The following is a 19,541-nucleotide window of genomic DNA, read 5'->3' as shown; positions in this document are numbered from 1 at the left end:
CATCCACGTAGTTCTCTATATGGATCCCTTCCACAGCACAGATTTCTAGATGTGGAATCGGTCAGATGGTGTGAAAATCCTCACAGCCTTTGATACACATTTTGCAGGCTGTTCTTGAGACATACTCTGGAAGAGCCAAGAATTTTATCTGCTGGAGATTTCAGGAAGGCCTGTTTGCCTGTGCCCTTGTCCTATGACCTCTGGCTTGTCTGAGTGTGTGCAAGTACCAGGTGATGTCTTTGACTCACGGCCAGAAAGCCCCTGGCCTCCTGAGCCAAAGCCAGGTCAGCAAGAGCTGCCTTGCCCGGATGAAGCAGGTACAGGGCAGGCCAGGGTCACAGGCCTTCTCCAGGGCCCTTCTGACCCTCTGGCATGTCAAACTGACTCAGAGTGGTGGACCCCAGCCCTGCCCAGAGTGGGTCAGTGATTAGAACGTCGGCCCACATACCAAAGGATCTCGGATTCCATTCCCAGTCAAGGGAATGTAGCTGGGTTGCAGGTTCGATCCCAGTCCCTGTGGGGTACGTGCGGGAAGCAACCAATTAATGTGTTTCTCTCATATCCATCTTTCTTTCTCTCTCTCTCTCTCTCTCTCTCTCTCTCTCTCTCTCTCTCTCTCTTCCTCTCTTTTTCTCTCTCTCTCCCTCCCTCCTCCCCTCCCTTCCACTCTTTCTAAAAATCAATGGAAAAATATTCTCAGGCCCAGTTGGCATGGCTCAGTGGTTGAGGGTTAACCTATGAACCATGAGGTCACAGTTTGATTCCTGGTCAGGGCACATGCCCAGGATGTGGGCTTAATCCCCAGTGTGGGGCATACAGGAAGCAGCCTATCAGTGATTCTCTCTCATCATTGATGTTTCTATCTCTCTCTTTCTCTCTGAAATCATATATATTTTAATATCCTCTGGTGAGGAGTAACAACAAAAAAGTGGTTAATACCTCAATTTGGGAAGGAGCCCCTTGAAATAGCAGGGGGAGTCTGGGCATCCAGAAATAAAAGCACATTATCGAGCCTTTCTGGGTTCCCAGTGCCATGGGGGAGGAAGAAAGAGAGCAAAAAGGTGAGGAACGAAGGGAAGGTGGGCTTTCAGCAGCAGCAGATGAGGGAGAGATGCGCTCAGTCGCCTCTGCCCAGCTAGACCCTGCAAATGGGTAGTATCAGAGGTCAGTGATTTTTTTTCTCTTTAACTCTCAGCACATATAACAGATGTGCAGTGTTTATTGCCAGTGTATGACTTGACCCCCAATCATTCTTAAAATGAAGGAACTTTAGTAATCTGACTGCAGCTTCAGCATCTTGCCTGCTCCCCACCCCCACCCCCACCCCCAGGCTCTATCCGAGATGTCTTATGGCAATAAACCAGGGCTTTAAAGAGCTTGGGAGAGAAGGGGTGAGTGTCACCTGGTGACAGCCTCATCATTCATCCATTTGGACGGAGGCGTTGTCATAGGGTGAAAGGCTTAGTCCTAACTCTGTTCCCACACTCGCAGGCCCCTCTACTCACAGTTCTGACAAATTCGCGACTCAGGAAAAGCCATCTTGACATTTTGATTTGTTGAGGGGCAATTCATTTTTGAGGCAAGGAAGCAGCTTGTGAACTTGGGGGTTTAAGAAGTAAGCAGCTCTAAAGCTGGTTCTGCGGGGCTGTGGTTGATTGCCCCAGGGGATCTTCCTGGCTGGTGTTTGGATCTGTTTCTAGGTTTGTCATAGTTCATCTGAGGCCCCCATCACTACACACTCGGAATACCACTCAGTGCCTTTCCTGAGAACTCCAGCATGGTAACCCCGCTCTTCAGGCAAGCAGGCCTTTGCCCATAGGTGGGGTGGTAGTATCGTCCTCCACAGAAGAGGGTGCGGTGATTTACCTACCACGCTGTCACCAGGCTCACATCTGTCTGCCATTACATCGCCCCAAACCAGGAGGACTGGGGATATAAACAGATGTATGGCTTTTAAGGACCTGATCCTTAGTCAAAAATAACTTCACACAAACATTAGTACAAAATAGCCCCTCCATGGGGTCCCACTAAGTCCTAATAGGGGATAGAGCAGCAGGTCCCCTTGCACACATCACCCCCACAGGCCCTGTGTCCACCCATTGGTGGGTGAAGGGAGGCTCAGGGAAGTGCAGGCCCCATCACTGGTAATAGGAATAGATCAGGAATAGAACCCCAGCTTCCCTGCTGCCAGAGATCCTGCTCCATCCTCTACCAGACTCGGTTGAGGGCCAGAGAGTAAAATATCTCAGGCCATGTAGTTTCTATGGCAACTATTTAGCACCGCTGATATCGCTCAAAAGCAGCCACAGACAATATGTAAGCAAAGGATTATGGCTGTGCCAATAAAACTTTACTTACCAGTCACCGGGCCGTAGTTCGTTGACCCCTGCTCAGTACCCTGCTACCTTCCTGAGTTCTGAGAAAGATGAGGTCAGGGCCTGGAGAACCTTCTGGAAGAAGTGTCCGCAGGAGCTAGATGATGTGAGGCTCAGGCAGTGCAGGTGAGTGAGTGAGGTCTAGGGCTGGCCCGGGTGAGTGCACCCAGGGAGCGAAGGAGAGGTTTGATGTGACCGGCCAGGAGGACCAGATCCCACTCTCAGCTGGAAGGAGGGCTTGCCCCTCCCCTCCCCTCCCCTCCCCGACTCAGTGCCGCTTCTGAATCACTGAGGAAAGCAGTGGGGCCCACAGTCACCTGTGTGTGTTCCTGTCCAGCTCCCAGGGCTAAGCAGGAACCAGCAGGGCTGTCCAGGCGCCTGGGATCACTGAGGAGGCCTTTGCTCCATGGGAGTGTTCGTGGATTTCGTGGATAAAATCAGAAGCTATGGCCCTTTAGAAAAGCAGGCTGTATAAAGGACAAAAAGCACATATCCTCTGGAGGAGGGGCTCCTGATAGGCTCATGCAAAGGGGCCCCCTTCGTCGTAAAGTGCACGCTGTGCTCGCCACTCGCCATGCCCCTGCAGGAGTTTGATGACGCTCTCTCATTGCACCCCCCACAGCGGGGTGATGGGAAGTTGGCGAGACACCCCAGCTAGCAGTTGGGAAGGAACACTGGGCAAATGTTCTGGGGCTTCTGGGTGGTGAAGCAGGATTTTCCCAGACTCCAAAACATGGGGCTCGTCTACTTCCCTGTTCTGGGAAGGCCCCAGGCCCTAGAAATGGGTCATCCCATTGCCGAACCCAGAGTTGCTGAGGGCCGTGTGAACTGTACAGTCACACGCCACCTAACAATGGGTCTGTTCTGGGAAATGTGTCATTAGGCAGTTTCATCACTGGACGAGCACCTAGAGTGCACATGCTACACACCTGGGCTGTCGGGTACTGCCTGTGGCGCCCAGGCTGCAAGCCCGTACAGCGTGTTACTGCACAAAACAGCAGGAAATTCCATCGAGCATGAGAAGAGGGTGCAGTCAAGAGGCAAGGTCAACACGGCTACTGCAGACTTCTTACAAGTAGAAAGACTACTCTCTAAGGATAAAAAGTATAGTAAATCCATCAACCAGTAGCATAGTTGTCTGTTACCAATACGAGTCATGTACTGTACGTAGTTTACACGGCTGGCAGCCCAGTAGGCTTGTTTACACCAGGGTCGTCACAAATTGCGCATAATGAACGCATTGCACTATGATGGCTATGATGTCGGTAGGTGACAGGAATTTCTCAGCTCCTTATACTCTTCATATATATATATATATATATATATATATATATATATGGATATATATATATTTCAGGGAGGAAGGGAAAGAGAGATAGAAACATCAATGTTGAGAGAGAATCATTGATCCACTGCCTCCTGCACGTCCCACCCTGGGAATGAAGCCCACAACCCAGGAATGTGCCCTGACCGGGAATCAAACCATGATCTCCTGGTTCATCGGTCGACGCTCAACCACCGAGCCACACCAGCTGGGCGCTCCTTATACTCTTATGGGACCACCATCGTTGACTGAAACGTCCTTTTTCGGTGCATGATTGTAATTGGTGGCTTGTCACCAGGGCTTTCATATCTCCCACACCAAATCCCCAGACCCGCCAGGGCAGAGCCACTTCTATGGCATGGGCATGTTGGGGGCTCTCTCCTCCCATCCAGTGTGGCTTCAGAGTTTGGGTCTGGTACCCTGCCTTTGATAGCATGGCGCATTAGCAAAGGCCCACGTCCCTGTGTGACCTTCTCCAGGATGCCGCTGAAGTTCTCTGGCTGCATGTCCCTTCAAGGGCACAGCACACATGTTGCTGAACCAGGTCAAGCCCTCCAAGTTACAGCTCACAACCCTGCCCTAGCTGGGGAGCTGACCTGGACCTTCAAGGAGCTGGGTTTGAGTTGGTTAGCGTGGCCTTACACGAAGGCCCCGCCCCACCTTTGAGGTGGGGGCTTGCCCTAGAGCAGCGGTTCTCAACCTGTGGGTCGCAACCCCTTTGGCGGTCGAACGACCCTTTCACAGGAGTCGCCTAAGACCATCCTGCATATCAGATATTTACATTACGATTCATAACAGTAGCAACATTACAGTTATGAAACAGCAATGAAAATAATTTTATGGTTGGGTCACAACATGAGGAACTGTATTTAAAGGGCCAGAAGGTTGAGAACCACTGCCCTAGAGGGTCCCACACACAGTTGGGACCCTCCCACCAGGCCGGCTGGTTTCCTCCCGCTTGGTCACGTCACCCTCCACTTGTCTTACAGGCTTTGCCGTGGCCCAGTGCATAAACCAGCACAGCTCACCATCCCTGTCGTCGCCCTCGCCATCTGCCAGCGGGAGCCCCAGCGGCAGCGGGAGCACCAGCCACTGCGACTCAGGAGGTGCCAGCTCCTCGTCCACCTCCTCTGTTGCCCAGAGCCCATCAGGTATTGGCCCAGTGACACAGTGGGGGGGGTGTTTGGGGAGCCTGTGATTCCTCGACGCCAAGACCACTGATACCCAGCTCCTCACCACCTTGTTTGGGACACTGTCACTTAGGGTTCCGTGTTCTCTAACAGCGCTGCCCCCAGGCTGGCTGATGTCGCTCCCTGCAGGGTAGGAAGTACTCCCTTTGCAGGCTGGTCCACTGAAAGGCCGTCCCTGACCACAGAGCTGCAGGGGGAGGACCAGAGGCAGGCCAAGCCTAAATCTACCCTCAGCACTTCCAAAGTCGTAGGTGTCACAGGAGGGCTGGCAAAAGAACCACATCCCTACTAATTGTTTTTCCTTTATAACATACCTGTTTCCTCTTTAAGTGTTTGGTGTAGTGCAGTCATCTGAGACCATGGGTGCACCTGCTGCCCGTTTGAGAGTCAGTCAGGATGTGCTAGTCATATCCCGCCTCCTGTAACTTACACAAGTGTCGCGGACAGACCTCATGAGCAGGGAGCCCAGGAAGGGACATGTGAGTGGGTGTCCCCCCAGCCCATGTTTTCAGCTGCCCTGAGCCCTCACACATGAGCGCCTCCCTGCACTGTGTACGAACCCAGGCTTGTTTCCTAAACAGTATGGCCTCAAAATGCAGCCAGAGGACAGGGCTCGAGCTGGGGTGGCAGCGATGGCTTTGAGAGTATGTGTGCTCCACACCCCGTTTGGGGACTCTCGGTGTCCTTGCCTGTTCCTGCAAGGTCCCTTCTGGAGCCCTCACCATCCTACTTCAGGGGCCCCTCACATAACTCCTGTTAAACCGTAGATTGATGGGTCATGACAAAGCGATGTGAGGGCACGAGCCACTGTTCCCTCCCCTCCAGGGGCAGAGGTCTCCTTGGGTGCCCACACCTCTCTCCGGACTGTTTAGCTTTTGCATTCCCTAGCAAAGGGTTAAGCCAGCGTGGCCTTTGTGCCTGTGGCTCAGGAACACCTGTACCCCTACCCTCCTCCCATGAGCACCCATTACCTCCATCTCGTTAATATTCATGAGGCCTATGTCCAGCCGGTGTAGTCCAGTGGTTAGGCATCAACCTATGAACCAGGAGGTCACGGTTTGATTCCCAGTCAGGACACATGTGCAGGTTGCAGGCTTGATCCCCATTGTGGGGTGTGCAGAGGCAGCTGATCAAAGAATCTCCTTCGTCATTGATGTTTCTATCTCTCTCTCCCTCTCCCTTCCTCTATGAATTCAATAAAAAAATATATTTAAAAAAAAAACATTCATGAGGCCCAGGCAGCAAGGTCACCCTCAAGCCACCTCACTCAGACCCTCTTCCGCTCGGCACCTGCCCCTCTCTGTGCCCCAGCTGGGGAGATGACGGCCCTCTCTGAGCTGTTTCTGAGCCCGTTTAAGATTGGCTGCACATCCGAGCAGTTGCCGCTGCCATTCCCAGGCTCGTAGCAGGGAAATTCAGACAGAGCTTCCTCTAGAAGCCAAGAGCCCCCTCAGCCCCTCTGAAGCCTGGTCTCGTGCTGGCTCTGGGGCCGAAGTGCAGGGTTGTGCGTCTGTGTGCTTGTGTTGCACCCATGTGCTGCCTGCCTGTGCACGTTTCTGTCCGTGTTGTGTGCACCCAAACACATGATGCCTAACATTACATTTGGCATGAAAGGTCTCATCCTGGTATCAGTAGCTACACCTCTCTTCCATTTTTAAGGAGGCACAGCCCACAGTTAAGCCAACAAATGAGCTGTACACTTCTCTGCCTAAAACCGAAACCAGCAAAGAGCCACACTATCAAAATCGGGCCATGTATGCAGATGTTCCCCTGAAAGGCCCTGGGGCTTCGGCTCAGCACCTTCCCCCCGAGGCTCAGGTCCACGGTGCACACGTTCGTTTTCCTTGGTCTCCCTCAGCCCCTCCATCCCTACCCCCACCATCCCCAGCACGGTGCCAACAACATGTCTTTTTGTCTCAGAAATGCAGGGGCTGTTAGCCTGGCTGTCGGGTAGTGAGGCACTTCCAGTTGATAACTAATGGTCAGACCCTCCTGGGTGTCCACTCCCGTTGGGGGCATCCTCGGCAGGCCTGCGGGGCCAGCATGCGAGCCCCCATTTGTTATGCCGCCTGACGGTGAAAGCCTGAGGCCAGCCTGCCCTTCCACATCTCTGCAGACACTGAAATAGCTCCCCTCCTGGTGAGGGGCCGGCCCATTGGCAGCTTGTGCTTCACTCTCAACCCAGGACCCACCTGTTGATCCCTGGAAAGAGAGAGCATCAGAGTGCTCGAGCAACTGCCCATCACAGCTGCCCGGCCACAGGCATCAGCTCTGTCCCAGGGTGGCAGGTCTCTGGAGGACCATCATTCCCTTGCCTCGCAATGCCAACTTCCAGGCCAGCCCACCGCCTCCCAGGTCCATCCAGAGGACAGCACCTGGGTTCCCATGTCCCTACAGGGCCAGGTCTGCCCCGAGGGTCCCTGCATCTGCCTGGTACCTTCCCGAACCATGTCTTACTGAGCCGTGCTGGGTGGGGAGCCAAGGACGGAAGAGGGGAGAAGGTTCTAGTGGGGCGGGTGCCCTTTGGCCAGTTTCCTGGTTTGGCGTCAGCCTGGAATGGCGGCCAGTGTTCAGGCGTCTGATTAGGCCTGGCCTGTGTTGCCTGCTCAGCAGACTCTTCACCCACAGGGCCTGGCCACAGTCTAGCAGAGGCCGCATCGTTCGAGGGCCAGCGGGCGGGGGTGGGCCAGGGCCTCCCCGCAGCCCAGCCAAGAGGCCACTAGTCCTCAGAGTGGCTTTTGAGGGCACAGTGCTGAATCAGAAGCATTCCTGGCCCTGTTTCCAGAGCCCCCGAGTCCAGGAAGTCCCCAGTGAGGAGAGCAGCGGCCAGGTCCCCTGCAGCCGAATCAGCAACTCCAGTGGCTCCTCTGCTCCTGAAGCCGTGTCTTGCTCAGTCAGGTGTTTGGTTGGGGAAGCACACGAGAGATGCCGGCCACCAGGGGACAAGACAGGCCCAGCTTTCCGTGTCTCTGCTCCGTGGTTTTGAAACCTGGAGTTGTATAAGGAGACCCATCAAGCCAGGGGTGAGCCTCACACCATCTGAGCCGCCGACATGGCGCAGCACCTACCGCCCAGCCTTCTCTGTGTACGTTGCTGCATGGTGTCCACAGCGGCCCCACGCGGCTGGCACTTGCTCGGAAGTGCTTCACAGACACCTCCGCATCGAATCCCGCCTCCCATTGTACAGTTGAAAACACGGGGGCTCAGAAAGGCCATGCAGCTTGGTCAAGACGCTGCTGCTAGTAAGGGGGAGCCCTCGCCTTGGCAACTCCCAACTCATGCTCTACCTTCTAACACAGCCAAGCAGAATCAGGGGTTCCTCGGTCGGTCTCGGGTACCTCCAAGGGTGTTGCAGAGACTCCGGACCCAGGTTTGGGTCCTGGTTGGGGACAGCCCATGAGGTGCACACAGCTCTCCTTCTAGTAAGCACAGAGCCCGTCCACAGAGACCCAGGAAACTGCACCCCAGTCAGCAGAGGCTGGGCTATGCGACCCCTGTTGGGGAAAGCCTGGTGATCCCCCAAAATCAGCAGCAAAGTGGAGCCCAGACAGCCACATCTCTGTCAGCCCAAATGGCTTCGTCCTTAAAGGAGGGCATGAAACCATTCTGATACCCAGTTGTGTTTCTGCCTCTGCCCTGTGTCCAGGCCAGAGGACCTTAAATTTCCTGTCTGAGTTTGAAAGAGAACAGGTTTATCCCAAATGCAGGTTTTCTCAGCTTCCCCGGGGCCTTCAGTACCAGCACTCAAGTTCTGTGGCTGTCAACCCTGACCACAGTAGGGCCCTCTACAGGCCACCCCACCCTGCCCCTCAGCCTCTTAGTGGCTTATCCCTCTGCATCTTTTCTGCCTCAGCCTCCACTATACTAACTTTCTCTAAACAAACAGATTTGTTGAGTCCCTCCCACATGCAGGCACTAGGGATACAGGATAATAAAGGGTGGCATGCACAGGCTAGCTGGGAAGCCCATGGTCCATCAGACGACCACACAGATAAGTGTCCAGTTACAAACTATGACAAAGGAAACGTGCAGGGAGCTCGGACAGCTGAGCAGCTGCAGGAGGGCCGGAGGCTCCTGGAGGAGGCCGCCCTGGAGCTGAAGGCCAAAGGGTGAGGGGTTCACCAGGCCAGGGCTCCATGAGGAAAGGGGCCTTGGGCCTCACACAAAAAGAGCCCAGAATCTGGCAGGAGACAGGTTACTTCCTTCCCCGTCTCCCTGGGATCTGCCTGTAAATTCTGCCCTCCTAAACACAGACTGGGGCGGCCTGGTTTTGAGAAACAGTCCCCATGCCCATCAGGGCTGAAGCCTGTGGCCCAGCACTGCAGAGGGCTCCTCCCAAGGGGAAGGGACCCCACCCAGAGAGGTCACCGGTTGCCAGTTGCCCAGAGGTGCCCACTGTTCTGGAAGCACCAGCTTCTGATTCGCCATTGCACACCAGATACTGGATGGGTGTGAGTGGCTCTTTAGCAAGTACTGACCCTCAAATCAGGGCCAAGACATACTCCAGACCCAAGGCACAATCAAAGCTGAATTCCCTGGTAACCAAAGTAACCAACCAGAAAGAGTTGGGGCGAGGGATTTTATTTTCACCTTCAGTTATGTGCCTGTTAAAGGTGTGCAAGGGTGGGAGGGGGGAAAGGGTGTGCAGAGGGGACTTTCCTGTCTGGTTTTACCACCCGATACAGGAGTTGACCTGTTCCACTGTCTTTTAAAGTGCTTTGAGATCTTCAAGTCTTTCTGGGGAGAGAGATCTTCAAGTCTTTCTGGGGAGAGCTGGCGCCCTGTCCAGGAACCCGGCCTCTTGTCGCCCACTCGTCCCCAAGAGCTGGCCTAATAGGCCTCAGCTCCTTCCCCAGTGAGAAAATTACAGGGTTGGAGTCAGCACATTTTTTCCTTAAACATTTATGGTTTTGAGAAGCTGAAATTGCAGAGAACCTATGGCGGGAAAGAGAAAATAGACCCAATTTTGGAACCAAATGTAAGACCAGTAGGAATTCTTTAGAAATATTTGCTGAGCCTGGTGGCATGGCTCAGTGGTTGAGCGTCGACCTATGAACCAGGAAGTCACCGTTTGATTCCTGGTTGGGGCACATGGCTGGGTTGCTGGCTTGATCCCCAGTGAGGGGTGTGCAGGAGGCAGCCAATCAATGATTCTCTCATCAATGATGTTTCTATCTCTCTCTCCCTCTCCCTTCCTTTCTGAAATCAATAAAAATATATATTTTTTAAAAAGAAATATTTGCTGAGTTACGCCTGTACATACACATGATGATAGTTACACTACACATGTACACACATACACACAAATGCACACATAATCTTTCACACGTGTTCTGGGTGAGCTACTTTGAAGAGGAAGGAAAATCATTTGTTTAAAAAAATTAAGTTAGAGTTAAGGCCAACCTGCTCTTTTCTTTTTTAAAAATATGTATTTTTTTATTTATATCAGAGAGGAAGAGAGATGGAGAGAGAGATAGGAACATTAATGATGAGAGAGAATTACTGATTGGCTGCCTCCTGCACACGCCCCACTGGGGATCGAGCCGGCAACCTAGGCATGTGCCCTGACCAGGAATTGAACCATGACCTCCTGGTTCCTAGGTCTATGCTCAACCACTGAGCCACACCGGCTGGGCCAGCCTGCTCTTTCTGATGTCCATTCTTAAGGGCCACAGAATTATGAGTTGTGGCCACTGTGACGCTTCCCCAAGGTTTACAGAAAGAAGGACGATTTAGTTCCTGTCTGGAGCTTGACAGGGGCAGGGTACTGCTCTGCCGGGCCTCCCTCCCCGTCCTCACCTCTCCCTAGGGTGATTGTTTGAACATACGACCTTCACCCCAGGACATAGTCCCATTTGGACCAACTTAGAGCCAGACAGCCCAAGACTGACCTGCATGTCACTGAACTCAGTTACCACAGTCGGGCAGGACTTTTAAGGACAGAAACCTGAGTCAAAGGTATTGCTTTTCTCCCCAGTTTTCTCCACGGCATTTTGTAAAAATTGGGATAAAATATAAATAACTTAAAATGTACTATTTTAACCATTTTTAAGCTTATATTTTAGTGGCATTAGGTACCTTTGCCTTGTGTTCTGTGGCCTTGATTTTAAGCTTTGCTGTAATCCCGAGTTTGTCTCAGATGACGGTTCCTTCCTTCCCAGTGAGATGCTCCTAACATTTTTGTTTCAGCCGGTTAGAACCAACCCTCTGGCCTCCCGGCACCAGGTCTCAGATCTTCCTGCTATGGTTCAGTCTTGGTTTTCAAAGGTTCGTCACTAGAGCGTCGCCTGGAGAGTGTCACCCATGGCTGGGGAGGATGTCTCAGAGCGCCTTGCCCCGAGGCCTTCCCAGAACTCACAGAGCTGCGCTCTCGGTTCTCGGGTGCTGACACCGAGGGCCGTCGGCCTCATCGTTGGGTCAGAAATCTGCTTGTTGCACCAGCTGGTTTGGCTCCGATCCTCCAACCACACAGCCTTCCCTCCTCAGAGCCTCCCTCGGATGCAGGGTTCACCTCTTACCTGCTGGTTTGCATCGAAACTACGGGCCTCTGGTCTCTCACCAAGACCAGATGATGCTGATGGCCCCACTCTCTCCATTCCAACAGGACCCAGCCTTTGCTGTCCTTACCCCGATTGAGCCCCGACACCATCTCGTCCTGGAGGGACAGCGTGGGAGATGTCTTACTTGCATGGGGGGCTGCGCCCCACGCCCCTGCTGTCACAGCATTCCCTGGGCACTGCCCGGCCCCTTGCACACTCGTCGATGCTCAGTGTTCGTCTCTGCTCTGTGCCCCTCTCCATGTCACCTTTCTGTCCTGTTGTTAAAGGCTTTCAATGATCTGTTGCTGTGTTTCCCTCTAGTCAGGAGTGGCAGGAAAGGACGCCGGCGAGTGTTCAGCCTGTCGGAGGCCGACAGTCACGGCGGCCACTGGGTTTAGTGCTTCGAACGGCAACTGTCACGGCAACTCTGGCACAGTCCATGCAGGCAGGTCTCCTCCGTTAGCCTCCGCGGCCCACGACGCCCCTCGCCCGCCGCATTTGCAGTCAGTGGGCTCTGCTCGGCAAGCGGGCCAGGCTGGGCTCCCAGGACACCAAGTCTTGGCCTGAGAGCACCCTCAGGGTGGGCATTTCCTCACCTTCCCTGGAATAGAGCTCCCTCCTTTTGTGGCCTCATCTCACCTGAGGATCAAATCCCCTGGCTCTTTCCCCTTCCATGCCAGACCCCACAGCCTGGAAACACTGCCCTTCTGGGCAACACCGCCAGGCCCGGCCAGGCTCAGCACAGACCCGCGCCTTCACAGGACAGCCCAGTGTAGGCCACGGGGTTGGGTGGTAGATTTTGCAATAAGCAAGCAAGAAGTCAGCTTTTTCTTTTCGTTTCTTTTCTTTTTATCCTGGTCTTGCTCAAAGCTAAGTGATAGATTCTGTCACATTCCAGCCAAAGGCCGAAAGTTACAGACACACCAATGGCTCTCACTCCATCGTCCTTCTCTTACAATTACGCTCTGGATAGCGGCGAGGGTGCCAGCACTGCCTTCTCCCTCGGTGCTGCCTCAGGGTTTCCCACATGCGCCCTCCCACTTGGCAGCTGTGCTTGCCAGTCAGGAGCCTCCTGCCTTCTTTTGTGTTTAAAAGCTGTTTCCTCTGAGCTTTGCCCTCTGACTTGCTGTGCTGCTCTTTTCTCCCCCACCTCACTCAGGCCTACCTATTCCAGACGAGCACATCAAACCCAGGTTTTTACTGGAAACTGTAACTCACTCAGCAAGGGTCAGCCAAGCCCCTGCCCCAAAGCCAAAGACAGCTTCTGAGGGTGCCGGCCAGGGACGTGATGGTCAGGTTGGGACAGAGCCACGGCGAGGCCGAGCATCACTCATGGAAGCCTGGACATCCGGGATTTCCCACTCCGGCCTCCCGTCGTCTCCCCTGCCCCTGGCGAGGAAGCCAGAGTGTCCTCCAAATCCCTCACTTCCTGGTCCAGGACCCAACTTGTGGCCTTAGACCTCATAAACCCCAACTGCAGTAACCTTTGCAGCTCAGCCCTTGACCAGAAAACATGTCCTCGCTGGGCTGTTTTCCCCTGGTGAAACCTGCAAAGCCCCCTCCCCAGTGGATAAGTGTGAAGGTCACATTTAAGAAGCAGTTCTTAGTTTAACAATAATAATAAGGAAAGAATAAATAAAATAAGACAGTGCTGTGGGTGACGGGTAAGAGGAGGCATGTTTTACATGGAAAATATATTTAAACAGCCATGACAATGAAGGGCCATTGTCTTCATCTTACTGATGAGGAACTGTAGCTCCAAAGAACTGAAATCTCTTGTTAGGATCACAATATAGATTGAATGGTGGCCCCTAAAATACACAGCCATGTTCTAATCCCTGGAACCTGTAAATATTACCATATAGGGCAAAAAGTGTGGTTAAGTTAAGGATCCTGAGGGGAGGAGTTTATTCTGGGTTATTCAGGTGAACCCTGAATAATTTAATAATGTAATGAAGACATGTTTCAGATCTTAAAAAAACAACAACAAAACAAAAAAAACTGGCTATTTTTATGGGGAAAACCCCATCTCTTTTTAAGTGTTGGTTCTTTTCCTAAAGAAGTGACAGTGTTGTGCATAGGGTGTTCTTTGTCGGTGTGTTTGTTTTCCAACATATCTGATGGCAACTTTCCCGCATCCTTGATTTTTCTCATCACCAAAAACCCCGTCAGGGATCAGGGAGAGAGGTTTGCCAGCTTTTTTGAATATCTGCCTGCAAATGTGGACGGGCAGAGGGAACTCTTACATAGACTTTTTGAGAAAAATGTGAAGGAAGTGCTTTGCAGCTCTGTCTCCAGATGGCACAGAAGTGCCATTTGGAGAATTAGTCATTTCTCAACTGTCCTGTCAGCAGCTCGACTTGCATGTGTACCCACATGCACAAGGCTCACGGACATGCACCCACTCGTGTGAAGCGAAGTGCGGCCGCGGGGCAGGTGAGCCCCCTCTCAGCCACACATCCTGGTGAATGACAGGCAGGTCGTGCTGGGTCAGCCCATCACCACAGCTGTTCTTAACTGAATGAAGCCAAGACAGAAATTCGGAGAAACCAGAATGCGTGTGGGGTGTTCACCATTCTGTCTCAGGTCACCCTGCTTGAGTCACTTTTTCCACTAATGCCCACGGTGCCACCCTCCAGGAGTGAGGTGAGGACAGGCCCAAAGGCCCACACAGTGGTTTTCTCTGACCTTATTTCACTTAAAAAAAAGGGGGGGGGGGTGGCTATAAAGAAATTAACTGGGACCTTGTAGTGCTCATCTCACCTGAGAGTCTCCTGGGAAGAAACCCTGCCATGCACTTTGGGGGCTCAATCTGTTGCTTGCACTTTCTCTCCACAATGGGGATCCTCATCCTCTCTCTCCTTTATCCATGCTGTGTGCCCTTTGGTTTTATTTTGCTCTTGGTTTTTTCATTCTGTTGCTCACTGTTGGCAAATTCTATTTTGTTTTGGCTTAACTTATAAAAAAAAAAAAAAACTAGAATCGCATTGGACAAAAAGAATGTCTACCACCGTTCCCAAGACCCAGACTCATGGCCCACAGTGTCGCCAGCACCTCCAGCCGATGGCTCCTCAACCCCATGGTCCATACGAATAGCGATTTGCTTTCCAAGTGAGATGCCCACAGCCTTCTTATCAAGGCTTTCAAATTACGGGCATGTGACATCCTAGAAGATGTTTTCCACAGTGCCCTCCAGTCACAACCGGCGTGTCTGTCCAGGCAGGTCCGTCATTGGAAAGCAAATGAGGCCATCTGTCTGTAACCTAATCAAGGGTTTTGAAAAGCACCCAAAAAAGAAATTGCCGCTCTGAGAATAACTGTATGGGGCAGAGCCTCCCCTTCCTTCTGACTTGGTTTCCCCCTGTGGGGACCAGAATGGCCGGGGCGATCACAGTCCCTTTGTGAGTGCTAACTCAGCACTTCAAGAAGGAACAGGAGACAGCAGTCCCAGCTTTGCAAGTTGAAAAGTTCTGTAGAATTCCCTCCTCTGTCTTTTTTATTAATATATATATATATATATCACAGTGAGTTCCCTTTTTGGTAAATGTCACCAAATTAGACTCTGGAAATAGCACGAAGTGATAAGCACCCCCAAGCCCATTTCCTCCCTCCACGCGTGTTTATCATCAGGCAGGTGGGTCAGGCCTGGTGTATCCATACAGCCCCCTGGGCCCTTCCCTGGGCACCCAGGAACTGGGCTTTCATAATCCACCCCAGGATTTTTGCACAAGCCCCTCACTTTTCCTTTGCATCGAAAGTGAGGGTAGCCCTGGGCCCTGACAGATTCCCCCAGGCCTAGGTCAGACTGGTTTCACCAGCTTCTGTGCCCCCAGAAGGAGCACTGGAGCAAGCTGTTCCCTCCACACCACCATCTCCCACCCAGATCCCCCTGGGCCTTTGTTCAGGACGGGGCAGAGGGTGCCCGCAGAGCAGAAGTCTCAGAGCTAAGTGTCCCTGTGTTTCCCCCCACCCAGATGACGCCGTGACTATGGAACAGCCTCAGCCTAACCTTCCCGACCAGTTGGTGATCGTCAGCGAAATGGAAGCAGATGCCAGGCCCTGCAAGAGCCTGGCAAAGAGCGTGGACATGGAGACGGTCAGCCTGTCCCCCAGCCTCACCCCGACCCAGCAGCCCACCATTTCCCTGCTCTGCGAGGACACGGCCGATGCACTGAGCGTGGAGTCGCTGACCCTCGTCCCACCTGTGGATCCCCACAGCCTCCATACCCTCGCAGGCATCCCCCCGCCACCCCCACTAGCCGCCGAGAGCACAGTGACCCCAGGCAAGGAGATTGCACATCCAGAGCCAGCGGGCCCCACTGAGCACTAGTCCGAGCCACGCAGCCTCCCTCTGTGGGTGTGGCTCCGCTGGTAGGGACCCAGGCCACTGACTCCAAAGACACATTGAGAGCATCGCTGTGACCATCTTCACCACCCCCATGTGCTCCTTCACTCCATTTGAATTCCTCTTTCACTTTCCACTTCTTCGAGAGCAGCTGGGACCCATGGAGACACCCTAGCAAACCCAGAGGACTGAGGTGGCGCCTCGGGAAGTGGTTGGGTTCCTGGTCTGCGCGCCCCCAAGCCTGGGTGGCAGGACCCACCACCACCGCTCCGTCAGCCGGCCCTGCCCAGCTCACAGCTCCTCCGTGCATCCCAGTGTGCATGGAAGAAGCGGACGAGGTCACCATAGGCAGAAATTTGCAGGAAAGCGAACTTCGATAAACATCTCCTTTGGGTATTTATTTCCACTTTTGGCAGCAGGTGGAAAGCATTTATTTTAAAAGCACCTATTTTGTTGAAAAGTCCAAAAAAATCCTCAATGCTAAGGTGTAATGTCATGTAAAAAGTGTAAGATTACTGTTAAGTTTTCATTTTCGTTTTCCCCTGAACTTCCCAGTGTTTTGGTTTAGAGTTCTCAGTCTGGCGTTCTCCGTTTTCTTAAGTGATTCTTATTTACTTAAGTGATTCTTTATTACTCACTAATTCTGCAGGCCTGTGGGATGATAAGTACCTTCCTGGAAAGTTTAGAATATTTTTTAAACAAAATAAGGGAGATACGTGTATTCTCAGGTACACAGGGAGCAGAGAGGGTGGGGGTTTCCCTGCCAGCAGCCCAGGGGCCTCACGTTACCTGAAGTCTCTTCATGAAACTGCAGTCAGCTCCTGGTTCAGCACCCGTTCCTGGTCTCTGGCCCAAAAGCAAGCAGGACGGTTACCCAGCATCCCCCTCAGTTGTCCCATCTCTGTTTGCCTAAGAAAGAACCACTGGGGACCGTGAAGCCCCCAGTGGCTGTGATGAGAGCAAAGGCGTGGCAGCAGCATCTGCATCGCCTGCTCGACCCTGTGCACTCTTCCTCTCCTGCCACCGCCAAGACACAGCTTGTGTGTTGAATGAACCCCCTCCCTGTGGGCCCGGGGTGCATGGGCCAGTTCTCCCCGGATCCAGTAAAGCAGCCAAGGTTCCTTCCTGCTTGGCACAGCCAAGCGACCCTCCCCCCTCTGCCGTGCTGAGACCTTCCGCAGCTTGCCTACCAGTGTCCACCCGGGTGGCCTCCAGACGCTCCGCCTGCTCACCACCCACCTCTCCGCCTCCCTCAATCCAGCCGCCACAGCAGGGCCTGGAGGAGACAGTTCCTGCGGGGGACGGGAGTGGTGCCAGTCAGAAGCCCTCCGGGCAGCTGTGCCCACCAATCTTCAACAAAGAAAAGACTCATTTAGGCTGAAGTTCAGGGCCCCAGCAAGAGGAACAAGCCACGGCCACCCGCAGAGCCAGGTGGGAAGGGAGAGGAGGACAGTTCGTGGGGAGGAGGGCCGGTGGTACCCCCTTCTCCAGCAGCCAGCACGGGTCCTGCGTGATCTGCTTGCACGTAAAACAGCCCGTCCCAGGGCCATGCGCTTCTGGTTTTCCAATGACTCGGGCAGCAGAACTGAAGCCAAGTGACTTCCCAGGTGGAGCCAGGCCCTCCCCGGGACCACCGCCTGCCGTCCGGAATCCAGTGGTACCTGGTGGCTTCGTGGCCTCCGGCACTGACGGAGAAGGTCTCGGCAGGGGGACAGCACGCCCAGGGGCCTGTGGCAGCACTGCCCAGGCTTGGGGAGCCGGACATAGCCTCCATGGACTGTTGAGTGAAAGGTGCAGATACCCCCAGCCAGCCGGTAGCTCACCTTTAGGTGTGTGGGTGGGGACTGCTTTCACCTGACACCTTGATGCTGAGGAGGACATATGTCCTTGTGCTGGCAGGTCTGGGGTCCAGAGGAGGCAGGCAGGGTCTTGGCTCTGATGAAGGTCTCGTCTCACCAGGTCTTGGCTGTCTTAGCAGCAGTGGAGAACCCCACAAACTTCACAGCGGGGCACTCCCAGGCTGGCCAGTCCACACAGAGCCCTGGGTCTCAGGTGAGGCAGAGACAGTTAAGCAAGGAATTCTTGGAGAGCCCAGAGCAGGAGGGACCCTCTGACCCATGGGCCCTTAAACTCATCTCTGATGTCAGCCTCAGCCAGCCCGCCAGCCCCACCTCCACATTCCTGCAGGAGGGGCTGGGGTTGGCCACATGAGCCCCCAAACCTCAGCTTTGAAAGTTGCCGTGGAGAAGCAGTGTCCTTTCTGGCGTGAGGGAGTGAGGGCGCCTCTCCCCAAAGGCCAGGTGGGGCGAGTTCAAGGAGCTCCCCAGGGAGGAGTAAAGCCACAGTGAGAAGGTGGGGCAAATGCCACCTCCCAGGGAGGGGTGGGCAGGAGGGTCCTCCCGCCCCAGCAGGCCTTCTCCCCCTCTGCCAGGCCTGCCCTGCTCTGTGCTCTGCAGGAGGCAGCTTCCCACCCAAGCACCGAAGAAACGCACCCTTCACAGACACGGGAGGTCTCCAAGGTCCCGAGGTGCACTGTTTGGAAAGGCACTGGGTGAACTGATTCTCATCTTTTCTAGATGCAATAAGTGAGAACTATCTCGTGTAGTCATGTTGACACTGGGCATAAACTGTGAGGGTTCCTAATGTTCCTCCGAACTGCAAATATGTAAATAAGTTTGTCCCGAGGAGGAGCAGGGTTAGGAAACCTCACGCTTCTGGGCTGAGGGACCGTTCCAGGGAAGTACCTGCTCACCAGGGTGACTCATGCTTCGTGAGCACTGCACACCAGGGTGGAAATGAAAACTGGAACTTCCTTGTAAATTGTTACTTGGCAATAAACTCGAAAGAGCTACCAGAATGTGACGGCTGCTTCGTGTGCTGTGGCAGGGCGGCCGTGCAGGCAAAGGGCAGGGTCTCTGCTGTCTGACCCTCGGTCTGTCACAGCTGTCAGTGTTCCCGTTCCTAAAAGGGAGGCAGGGCTGTTCCTGCCCAGAGCTGGGGAAACGCAGGTGCATCAGGTTCCATCCAGAAAGTACCTCTCCCTTCCCCCCCCCCTCCCCTTACCCCCATCCCTACCCCCGCCAGGTGCAGTGAGCCTGGTCCATGCTCTGCGTCCCTCACCTGCGGGCCATCGCGCTTCAGGTGGTGCGTCTGTGGGAAGGCAGTTAACAGCCCTGCCTCCCTGGGCAGGTGCAGGGAACCTCTGCGTGTGGCTTCCACGTGCTGCTGGGCGGGGGAAGCAGCAGGGCCAGGCATCGGGAAGTTCGTGCTGGGGCGGGCTCCTGCCAGCGCCAAGACATGCACCAGCGTGAGCTCTGGAACTTTCTGGAAATGGGTTCTCACGGCAATTCCTGACGCTCCAGCTTAAACCTTGCCGGACCTTCTGGGCCTTGAGGTACACCCTGAATTGTGTCCAAAGTGAATGGGGCGCCACCCACCTACCCACCTCATACCACAGGCTGAGCGATGCCTCCGGAAGGTAGAGGCTGCTGCAGAGGGCAGGTGCCCTGGATGTTCGGTCTCCCACTTGCCCCCCGCAGGGTCCCTTCCCCTCCCAGCCCAGAGCCTCAAAGGTGCTGGAGTCCCCGGGTTGAGGTTGGATTCTGCTCTGCACCGGGGCCTGCTCGGGACCCAGTGCTGTGCCGGTCTGGCTGCAGCCTTGCACGTCCCAGCAGCAGCCATGCCTGGCGGGGACATAGCACTCATGCATCCCGGTGGCTTTAGTGTAGAAAACAGATCTTCCTGGAAGGGTACCGTGAAGGTGGAAGG

The 19,541-nt window shown here is 54.0% G+C and overlaps 1 protein-coding gene across 3 annotated transcripts in view; it reads left to right on the top strand.

Annotated features, from left to right (window-relative positions):
* Positions 1-18,630, top strand: part of CLEC16A (C-type lectin domain containing 16A) — a 227,042-nt gene extending 208,412 nt beyond the window's left edge. For 2 of the 3 annotated variants that reach the window (XM_070412976.1, XM_070412975.1), the window contains exons 22-23: positions 4,689-4,850; positions 15,403-18,630. In XM_070412976.1, the coding sequence (XP_070269077.1) occupies positions 4,689-4,850; positions 15,403-15,758 (518 nt within the window). In that variant the 3' untranslated portion in view covers positions 15,759-18,630. Of the gene's footprint in view, positions 1-4,688; positions 4,851-11,749; positions 11,874-15,402 lie in introns of all 3 variants that reach the window. The other variant, XM_070412977.1, reaches the window with a different exon arrangement.
* Positions 18,631-19,541: the final 911 nt, after the last annotated feature.

This window comes from Myotis yumanensis, unplaced genomic scaffold (genome assembly GCF_028538775.1).
Source record: "Myotis yumanensis isolate MYYU_CA2020_CCGP unplaced genomic scaffold, mMyoYum1.0.hap1 SCAF_4, whole genome shotgun sequence".
In the NCBI taxonomy this organism is placed as follows: Eukaryota; Metazoa; Chordata; class Mammalia; order Chiroptera; family Vespertilionidae; genus Myotis; species Myotis yumanensis.
This window is presented reverse-complemented; position numbering and strand designations above follow the sequence as displayed.